The sequence below is a fragment of the Electrophorus electricus genome, chromosome 2 (genome assembly GCF_041902795.1).
Source record: "Electrophorus electricus isolate QZ-2024a chromosome 2, ASM4190279v1, whole genome shotgun sequence".
NCBI classification, from domain to species: Eukaryota; Metazoa; Chordata; class Actinopteri; order Gymnotiformes; family Gymnotidae; genus Electrophorus; species Electrophorus electricus.
This window is the reverse complement of record NC_137498.1, coordinates 8966120-8977500: the sequence shown is the minus strand read 5'-3', so window position 1 is coordinate 8977500 and position 11381 is coordinate 8966120. Positions and strand designations below refer to the sequence as shown.

The window sequence follows — 11381 nt, the reverse complement described above, 5'->3', positions numbered from 1 at the left end:
CCTTATCTTATTTTCACAAAACATTAAATGTATTACTGCACAAAATCACACTACCAATGAGCATTCATCTTTGACTTTTTGATATGAAGCATTATCTAGTGCTCGAGTCAGCTGTTCTCGCACTGCTCTGTCACTGGGTTTTAATATTACAGACGAGTGCAGCACATCAGAGCGATCCTGGAGAAATGCTGGCATGTGAACTCATGCAGGATTTATCCTTAAAGAGCAGCTCTGATCCAGACAGAGTGAGACACTGAAGCTTCAAATCATAACCTTTAACCCTTTAATCCTTTAAATCATGTACTCAAAGTAGACTACAAAATATTTTTTAAATAATGCTATAAGGTATTACAAGTGCCCATAAAGACTTGATGGATGCAAAATGTTCTGAACATTCATAATGCGTTAAGTGCTTTGTATGAAAGGTCTTCCCTTTTCTTATTTATAATGTGCTATGTCTATTTATAATCATTTAATCATGTAAATTGCCTTTTACTTTAAATGATTAATTCCTAATTTAATTTTGCATTGTATTATTTAAATTGTTCAACTTTCATTTATTTTTATTTTTAATTTTTGCAAATAAGATGATAGATCTCAGGATGTAATAAGCTTTATTATTCATTCTATTCCCTGTAAAGCTGTTTATAAACTGGGTTTAAGAAAGTGCTGTACAAGTTTACAGTTTACAGTTTTTGTGCACAGTTTACATTTTCTGACTACCATATTTGTGTAAGTGGGTTCATTGTAAATCTGCAAGTGATTTGAACTACACTAATGTTATAACTCTAATTCTTGGTTTGCCCAGATAAACACTTCCTGCGTCCTGCCTCCTTCCTGGGGTTGGTGAACCTTTGTTAGGAAAGCTGTCATGGTACGTCCCCTCCCCCCAAACGTGTGTGTGTGTGTGTGTGTGTGTGTGTGTGTGTGTGTGTGTGTGTGTGTGTGTGTGTGTGTGTGTGTGTGTGTGTGTGTTTATCTGTATGGCTATGCCCTCCCTGTGTTTCACACCTGCTCCTTATTGTGTGTCATTAGTATGCATGTATATAAGTCTTGTGTCTGAGTGTAAGTGTTGTCGATGTTTAAACCCGCTTAGCCTGCTAACCACTTAGATGTCTTTTGTGTATCACAATAAATGTTTGTTGTGTGTAACATGACTCTTCCTCACATCCTGCTTTACCTCCTCGCATCACAAAAGCAGGCCTTAAAAAATGGAGCTCTGCAGCCATCACTTGTTGAAGCAGTGGGAACTGAAACTGTGACTAACAGCTCAAAGAAAACTAATCATTCACCATTCTATGAATTTCACAAAACAAACGTACATAAAGTTAACTATAAACTTATGGAGTTTCTAACTGAGACTCCAGCACCTGCCATACCTACATAATCTCCATCTTAAACAGACATAAGCAGTGTGCAGATAATACATTAGCATTTATCAAACTCCGCCCACCAATGACATCACCACATCTGGGTGATGCTGTTGAATGTGCAGGTTCATGTGTTTTAGCACACACACTCTACAACACCAACACACTGTCCTCGTCCACCATTCAGGTCACTGGGAAACTTTCCCACACAGGTGATTTGAAAGAAACAGGTCATAGTGTTAATGATTCAGTAAATTTCACTAACAAGCTCGAGCTACATTTAGCCTAGCATGTTGCTAACTTGCTAATAGATTACATCTTAAGGTTTGGAGTGGAAATCGCAGATGTGAAGTTTGATTGCACATTATGTTCATCAGCCTTCACACTTAGGCTACCGTGTACTCTCCGTATGACTGCATACAGTGAACTGTAATGTGTATGGGGTGATTTGGGATGAAAACCATTACACTCCTAATATTTATATTTTAGTATAACTATATAGGTAATAATGTCATATAAAGCTGTAGCAAGCCAACTGCCTCAGCTACAACAGCAAAAAAAATTCACTTTGCAGAACCTTTTCAACGCAGCTTTACTGCCCTAAGCAACCACCTTCTATGACCAGCCTACATATAAACCCTTTTACACCAAGAACTGGACCAGAGTCGCCTGTTTGGAATAAAAGGTGATTTTCACATTTGGTGCTTTTGCTCAAGTCTGAGTGAGACTGTATCCATGTCATTGATCTGGTTTCACACTGTACAATTCTGCAGAACCATCTGCTTTACTTCAACCCCGGTCCTAAAGAGAAACTAATAGACAGTGACATCCAACTGCTGTCAGTGAACTGCACCACACACCTTCATGATGTATATGGTTATCAGTGGGTATAAACAGAAACCACAACTCTCTGTCCTGCTTTGGCTCTTTATTTACGAAACAGCAATAGACTCTCACAGTGGAAGTGATGCGTACAGACAACGGACGACATTTGATTATAAAATGACCTGCTTAACATAAAAATGTGCTACAATTTAAAGATTAAATATCCAAAAATGCTTCAACAGAGATACACAAATAAAATGAAGAAAAAAGCATTCTGCTGAAAAAATCTATAATGTAATAAAACATAATAAATTGTTTTTATTATTGTACAGACATATGATACTTGTAGGAAATGATACTTGTAGGAGTCACAATTATAGTTGCAGACTGAGAAAATTTTAATTGATGTTTATAGCGTTTAACATTTAGATTTAGTAGTTAGCCTCCTTTCCCAAGTAGAAGATGAAATCAAGAGGAATAAAACCCAAGTACTCTGGTTCTTGGAGTGGCTACACTGTAATGTTATCAGTCTTAGTCCTGCCCCTGTCACTGTTAGTCCTCCCCCTACAATTCCTAACTTATGCCAGTCTGAAACCACACCTGGAGTAACTAATTAGCAGTTAATTAGCAATTACCAATAGATACAGCAAATTATACAAAGACAGCACTGAAACCAAGACAGAAGAACATAACAGTTCATTGGCTAGATACCATACAATAAAAGTCCCTGTGTGTGTGGATGTGGATAGATATGTATGTATGTATGTATGTATATATGTATGTGTGTGTGTGTGTGTGTGTGTGTGTGTGTGTGTGTGTGTGTGTACGTATACTCGTGTGTGAATTTAAGTTTGTTAATTTAGTTTGATCCTGGCGTATTCTGTATTATCTCCATTATCCATTTCTCTGGGTGCTGGTCTGGTGGTGTTAATATGGGCTACAGTAGAATACATCACATCATCCTGCAGAAAATATCACAATTACAAAATGTTAACACACATACATACAGAATGATGCACATACTGTTGTGTGGTTATTAATACATAACATATTGAAAAAATATGTTGCATTTATACAACAGTAAAATACATTATAATACAATACTTGGGTTTATAATAAACTACATTACAGTGTTCCTGTAGAAAACCAAACAAGGCAAATGAGACAACTTATGTACACATTAAAGCACATCCACATATGCAAATGTGTTTACACCTAGACCCCTGCTCTATACCTACACATAATAGGCTTCCATTTAATCTGATTTATATTCATTCACAAACATGTAATCAAATCACTAGCCACTATAAAAAAGGAATAACCAGCATTCACCTGAAGTCAGTCTTTACTGTAATAGGTGCACCTATCTTACAGGTGTGCACCACTGTTTATTGGGTGACCACTGGAGCACTGCTGAGTGGATCCTACCTGGATGGTGGACCACTGTCAAGAAACAAGTGTCTCTGCAGTGGTAGTGTCTTTAGGGCATGTATGAGTGTGTAACAAGAACAGCAGTGTGTCTGGAGTTTTTAAACAAGCCTGAGGAACTACACGCAGATATATAATGCAGCTAGAAGATAATGATGTAGTGTAAAGGTGATCCTAATAAAGTGGCTGAGGAGAGTAACCACCTACATACATCACCTGCCCTTTTTAAATACAAATGATAAATGTACGTGGATCACTTTTTCTTTAATTAATGAGTGTTTACTGGCGAGATCTCGAAAATTAGTCAGACCGAAGGTTTCTTGCCTCGTTCTGGTGCCACTTGAAGGGATAGGTCGGCACAAAATAAAATGTTCATTATTTTCCCTTATACCAGATGGCCAGGATAACCCTGTTTGCATGATGCAGTGCCCATCATCTCTAGCAGAGCCACATGCTGCAAAAGTCTTAAGTGAATAACTGTTCAAAAGTCATGCTGGTGAACCACAGCACATTAGACAAATAACAGTTAAACTACAGATTATTAAACAAATAATAACTGCTCTGTTAAACTACAGAATATTAAACAAATAATAACTGCTCTGCTGAACTACTGCATATTAGATGATGTCAAACTGTTCATCACAATTTAGTATTCAGAATCAACTGTGTGCAAAGAGACTGTAGTGAAGTTCTCTGTGTACACAAGAACCCTTAAAGTTCTTCCATACTCTCAGATACACACAACCTCTCACCAGTACCTGCATGACTTTTTCATTGGGTTTAACATTCATGCAGAAACAGTCAGATTCCTGATCCAAGCTTTGGCACTGTAGAACAGATCTGTGTACTGAATCAGAGTTCACTGATATTATAACATGGATGTGTGACACTCACCTGTGTCTGCTGATCTCTCCTCTGTCCTGTTTGTCCCTCTCTGCTCACCGTCTGTTCACATCTCTGAACTACAAAATGAACTCAGTGTGAGATGGATGTGGATAGATATGTATGTATGTATGTATGTAAGTATGTATGTATGTATGTATGTATGTATATATGTATGTGTATGTGTGTGTGTGTGTGTGTGTGTGTGTGTGTGTGTGTGTGTGTGTGTGTGTGTGTGTGTGTGTGTGTGTACCTCTGTATCCAGCAGATGACTCCTCCTAATCCCATCAACAGCAGTAAACCCCCCACACCAGCTAAAATGACATGACGTGTGTATACTGGAGAATTGTCTGCATTTCCTGCATGTGGGAATGTAGGAAGCAGAATTAAAATTTGATGTATTATTTGTCACTTTTAATATTATATTGTATGAATTTCATAACAAGCATTCAATGCAAATGTTTTTTTGGCACAAAAACAAAGAGGATGGAGCATGAATGAGTCTCTGTATTGCTACAATCTGAAATTACAAATTTTGGCATTATACTTGACTGAGAGTTGACAATATTGATATTGATTAATATTGATAATATTATTAGTAATTAATAAAAGTTGACATTGTCAATGTCATTAAGACTACATTTGTTCTCGGAAAAAAACCTTTAACCATTTTCAGATGTTATTGTAGTAGTAGGTTTAGAATGAAGCTGTTGGACTTGTTTTGTCAGTGTGTGCTGGAGTTCCAGGCATTTATTAGTGTCTCTCTCTCTCTCTATCTCTATCTCTCTCTCTCTCTCTCTCTCTCTCTCTCTCTTTCCCTCATTCCCGGCATAGCCGCCCACTTCACCTCCTGTAACATCTCTGTTGTACTGGAATTGACAATCTTTCATTGTTATTCTACCAATCCCAATGTCTGCCTTTGTCTGTCCCCATTCCTGTCTTTGTAACTGTCCCAATCCCAGCTGTGGTTCGGGTTCCTGTTATCCCGTATCCTGTGCTCCTACTCTCAGCCGGGCTCCCGTCCATCCCGCTGCCCAAGCTGGAACCCACTCGTCTCTTGTCCAGCCTGCTGTCAGGTCTCTGGTTGTGGTACAAAGTCCTGTTTCCACCCCTCACCCGATGGACTTTCCCCTTTTTTTCCTCCTTTCCCACCTGTCCTTGTCCAGATTCCCCAGACCCTGCTGTGTGACGCCGGGCTCGGGCTCCCTTGTCAACTGTTATGCATGTCAGGAGCCCCGTGTTAAGGAGGGTGTGGGTGCTACTGTAACACCCCTCACCACCATCACACAGAAGCCCCGTGTTAAGAAGGGTGTGGGTGCTACTGTAACACCTCTCACCACCATCACACAGGAGCCCCGTGTTAAGGGGGGTGTGGGTGCTACTGTAACACCCCTCACCACCATCACACAGGAGCCCCGTGTTAAGGGGGGTGTGGATGCTACTGTAACATCTCTCACCACCATCCTCCTCCCCATGTGCTCCTTTGTTTGTTTTTGTTCCTCCACATGCTTTGTGTTGTTCATGCCCTCACACAGGGGTCCTGTGTTTCCCCTTTCACTTACCCCTGTCGCCTGGGTCTAGTCTCACCCTCATTATTTACCCTATAAAGCCCAATCCTGTACAACCACTAATGTCTGTTATTTTGCCTTAATCGCTTGTATTACCTTGTGTATGCAACATTAGCACAGTATGTTCATTTGTGCTTTCATTTTCATTAAAAAATGCATCAGACCAGGCTAACTCATGCTTGTATACTGTCCCACACTCGTTAAACCAATGTGTGTTACCTCCATTGGTAGATGATGGACTGAATGTCTTATAACCTTTTGGAGACGTCATTGTAGTAGTAGGTTTAGTTGAAGCTGTTGGACTTGTTGTATCAGTGTCCACTGGAGGAGGATTTACAGGTTTTTATGGAGCCTCTGCCAGAATAAAAAAGTGTGATCAGTTATAAGTAATGAGGGTTCAGGGCTGTTATGTATTTTGTATGTTTAACTTTAGATTTTATACTACAGAATTGTATTTACAATTTGTACAAACAAAAGTGTTCAGTTTGCTGTTTGGTTTGCTGTATGTCAGTGGTGGTAAAACGACAGCAAAGTCTGAGGTTACAGGGCTCTGTACATCCTTTATGAAGCAGGAAGAATTGCTTTTTAAAAAAAAATAAAATCAGTAATTTTCTGTGAGCAAATCAAATAATTACAGAGAGGCAAGGAGGTGGGACGTAATATTCTATCATATTTTCTTATTGATTCTTAATGTTTGGTGCCCAAAAAGCCAGAGCTGTTTATGAAATTGTGCTTTTTAAACCTCATTACACAGTACAGTCAGCCACAATTCTGGTGTGTTTATACTCCAGTAGAAACACCTAGTATGCACACAGTTAGACACTGTAGCCTGTCTGTTTCCATGAATATTTTAGAGATCACTGGTCAGTTTCTGACCACATGACCAAGGCTCCTTGGATTAAAGATGGAGAGATGAAAGTGAAGCACAAATAGAACGTCATATTTTATTTCTGAGTGTTTTAGGTCTGTGATCTATTAGTGTTGCATCATTGAGTTCAGATTCATATTTTAGATGAGCATATTATTCCATATTTCCTACTAGGATGTCTAGGCAATACATTTGTTTTTACATAGTGCAGTAGTTATTGGTACAGACCAGTCACTAAATGTAGTCAAAAACATTTTAGACATACACTAAATATAAAAGTGGTTTGTTCACCTTTTACATTGAGATAGACAGTTGTATGGTGAACACTGATACTACACATGTACTTTCCCTCATCCTCTTTAGTCAAACCAGATATGAATAAAGAGAAATTTCCTGGAGCAGTAACCAGCTGAATTCTATCAGTGTAACGGATTGGCTGGTCAGTTGGGTAGATGTCTTTAGATTTGTTTATAAAATTCCATCTGACAGTCTTTGGCTTGGCCAGCAGTTTAGTGCAGGAACAGGGCAGCAGGACAGACCCTCCCACGTATCCACTCAGCACTGTGGGAGGATTCACAATATCCTTACAGACTAGAGAGAGCAGAAACACTGACATGTTACACTACTGTTATGAAGTAACCAGTACAACCAGTGACATTCTTCTGTGAACCATCATATGAAGACAAAACAAATCCATTTGTCAAATTTTTAACATCAAAAAGATGTTCTGATGTTCTGTAACTTACAAAGTTTATGCAACAGTTTATGCTCTGTCACATTTGATAAATATGAATGGATGGGAAAAATCTTGTATTTGTAGAGTCAGTGGTTCTAGCCCATCTGGTGTAATACACAGTTAGTGTTAACCATCCTCCAACTCCAGTCATGGTCAGTGTCTGACCACTGAACCACTGCTGGCTGGATATCTTTCACTGTCAGAACACTCTCAGCCTACCAGTAGCACTGAATCCAGTAACACTGCTGTACCTGAACCACTCATACCAGCACAACACCCACTACCAAGCCTCCAGCACTGTAGTGGGATTGATGTGTGGAGAATGGTTCAGTATCCACATATACTGGGACATCTGTGGTCAGAAACTGACCAGTGATGTCCTGGGTGCAGGGTGACACACAAACTGTGTAAGACACCAGGTGGACACAGTCTATAATTATACCTACACATTCACTTATTAGAGGTACTGAAAGTGTTCAGTGAGGACAGGTGAAATGTATGTTAGTTGTGTTTAACTCTTCTAGACTGGTGACAGAGGGTGTCTGGTGACTAATATCTGAGGATAATGTGGTCCACATGTTAGATACATAAATATGTAATGGTGTTTCTCTATTTTTAAATGTCCTGTTTTTGAATTTTAGTAATATGTGATGTATATGTGTCTAATAAAGTGTGTGGTGAATGTTCATGATGGAGATCCACCAGGTGAAATCTACTTAGGAGATTTTAATTTGTCTGTATTTCTGAATAATATTTTACCTGAAACATGAAGTTTGATGTCTTTGTGTTTATTCCCTTTAGTTTGACACCTGTAGTCTCCCTCATCCTCCTCAGTCAGGTGTGATATGAGTAGAGAGAAATTTCCTGGAGAGTGAGCAGTACCCAGCTGAACTCTGTTTCTGTACTGTTCACTCTCACTGGAGATCTCTGTATAACTGGAGTTTTGGTGTTTCTGCCAGGTGAAACTCTCAGGTCTGGTTTGTGGGTCAGTGCAGGAACAGGGCAGTAGTACTGAGTCTCCTGCGAATGCAGTGATCTCTGTGATCTTCTGATGTTCCAGTGTACAGCCTGCAGAAACACACCAGTAGAAGACCTTCACCATCAATCCCCTCATGTGCATGTCCCAACATTTGAGTTTCATCTCTTTACTCTTTTCATCTCTTTTCTCTTTAACATGGCTTAACTATCTCAAGAACACAGAGATTTGTGATTGTTCAGAGTAACATTTACTATACAACCATTTACTGACTACTTACTTTACTCTGATTATTATGCTCTAGTCTGAGCACTGAATCCGATATGCATGGGTTATATGTAATTAGATATAACTGCACCACAATGACACATTCTGTTCAAGGTTTGGTTTACAACTGAAAGCAGCCTACTAATCAAATCTTAAATTCTACCTTACATGTTCAGGTAATATACAACACACACACGCGCACACACACACACACACACAAACACACACATACACACGCACAATTTTATTCTCAGCACCTACTTTATTAGAAACAGTAACATCACCCATTGGCACTAGTGTCCACATGTGCCTTTAAAGTGCCTTTTATAGGTGGTCAGAGATGTCATCTCTAACTGAACTCCTATAGATGTTTTCAGTGTTTCTTATAAAGTAGCTACTGAGTAGATATTTGATGATCTACAGAAGTAGAGAGAAGGTAACACTCACCATCAGCAGCATGGAGCACAAGGAGCAGATAAACACACACCTGCATTCTTACTGAGTTACACACACACTACACACAGCTACAGCAGGACTGCTGATACACACCATACACACACTCTTCAGATCTACACTCTACTGAATAATATGACAACTACAGTTATAGTGGAGAGGAAGTGCATTCAGATGAAGTTCTGACCAACGTCTATCCCCAACACAGACACACATAAGTAAGAATGACAACATTCTCACTCACATATATAGTGATCCTGTAGGGTTTAATACATTGTCATTTGGTATGTCCTCTTTCTTCTTTATCAGTCAGTGATCTAGCAGATAGTTTCACATCATCAGTGAGAACGTCATCATTATAACTTGAACGTTTCAGTCCGTTGTCATAGAGACAAAATGTGGTTGCCAGTGGGAGTGACCTAAAATGACCTCCCTCAGTGCTGTTTGGTCAGTTCATTTCTCTATAACACCCAAACTACTTCAACGGGTCAAAGGGATCTTTTCTATTACTAATGAAAATAGCAGGTGAAGCTAAACCTGCTATATTATGAGCAGAGTTCACTAAAGCCCTGCTGATGGAGACTGAAGAGCTAGACTGCAGTGGAGAGGGGCCTAAAACAGGCTGCATGAGGCTTTAGAACAAGAAGACTTTAACAGATGATTAAAGGAGCATTTTACTTTCAGAGCATTTTATTACCCACAATGCAGTCCATGAGAACTTAGTGAGGATTTGTTCCATTCATGTTCAAATTGAGTACTGGATCTTTCCATATTTGGTGGGCAATTTGTCTGCATGATTGATGTCTTGTGCTTAGTAGCCAAAACTGGAGCCGGCATTGTAAGAATATCATTCCACCTCTAGGAATGTGAACTCTACTCACACCACAGATGTACTGTTGCTTTCAGCATCTACATATTACCAAAGGCCTGTTCCTGTTAGTTTTACTCTTAAAATGTGAAAAGAAACATCTTGCATGAGGTCACTCTTAATCTAATCTAATTAGTCAATGGCAGGTAAGTTGTGTCTAATAGTCTCTCTGTCTGCCTCCTGATTACTCACTACGGGAAGCAAATTTCCACATTTTTTGCATTCTTGTCTGTTCAAGTGAATTAACTTTTTTGCCAGGCAGATTTTACTCATGTGTGGTGTGACTGACACTTTATACTGAAAATTCAGTGTCTGATGCTGCCTTTAAATTTAACCTAAATAGGGGATGAACAGGGACCACACATTTATTCAGTGGTCTTGGATCTGGACGCATATTGGTCAGTACTTCCATAGACATTACAGAAAATTCTAATTTAAAGACTCAACCTAACCAGCTACAAAACTGAGCTACAAAAAAAAAAAAAGCAAACATACAAGACTTTGTACATAAATGCTTCATGAGCTACAAATTCCATAACGCACTCATAAAGGTAGCTGAGAAATGTACACACTGAGAGAGACTGAGCTACAACTTCATTTATCATGACATGATTTTCTTGGTTGAAATGACATAGTATAACATATTCATATGTGTAGGCCAAACTCTCATCTATGAAGTCTTGTTCTTGTTTGCCCCAACTGCTGTGGTCATCTGTGGTCTCTTGCAGAGATATTGTTATTCATCAATTGTTATTCAGGACTGTAAATCACTCTTCTATGAGCTGTGGGTTCCTCTTGGATGTGGTATGACAGGGATGCTGCTCGTATGTGGTCACTCTTTGATTGGTCAGTGGTGGACAAACTCTGCTGTTGAACAATCAAGATCAGACTAAAGAAATTCTGAACCGTGTGGAGTTAATGCTGGAGCAGAGCTGAGAGTGGAGCTGGAGCAGAGTTGATGGGCTGAAGAGGTACATTTGGAGAACTCTCCCCCTTAGGCTTGTTCTTGTTCTCTCTCCCTCCCTCCCATTCCTGCCCTGGCCACCCACTTCATCTTCTATCATATTCATGTATTCTCCCTCTCTCTTTCTCTCTCTCTCTCTCGCTCTCTCTTAATGATCTGCACACTGTGCGGTTTTC

General features: G+C 39.4%; 1 protein-coding gene across 1 annotated transcript in view; it reads right to left on the bottom strand.

Annotated features, from left to right (window-relative positions):
- LOC145643430 (V-set and immunoglobulin domain-containing protein 1-like) overlaps nucleotides 1-9413 on the bottom strand; it is a 68507-nt gene extending 59094 nt beyond the window's left edge. The window contains exons 1-2 of the mRNA XM_081694643.1: nucleotides 9368-9413; nucleotides 8437-8745 (exon numbers count right to left, since the gene is read on the bottom strand). Of these exons, the coding sequence (XP_081550769.1) occupies nucleotides 8437-8745; nucleotides 9368-9413 (355 nt within the window). The remainder of the gene's footprint in view (nucleotides 1-8436; nucleotides 8746-9367) is intronic.
- Between the last annotated feature and the right edge of the window lie 1968 nt (nucleotides 9414-11381).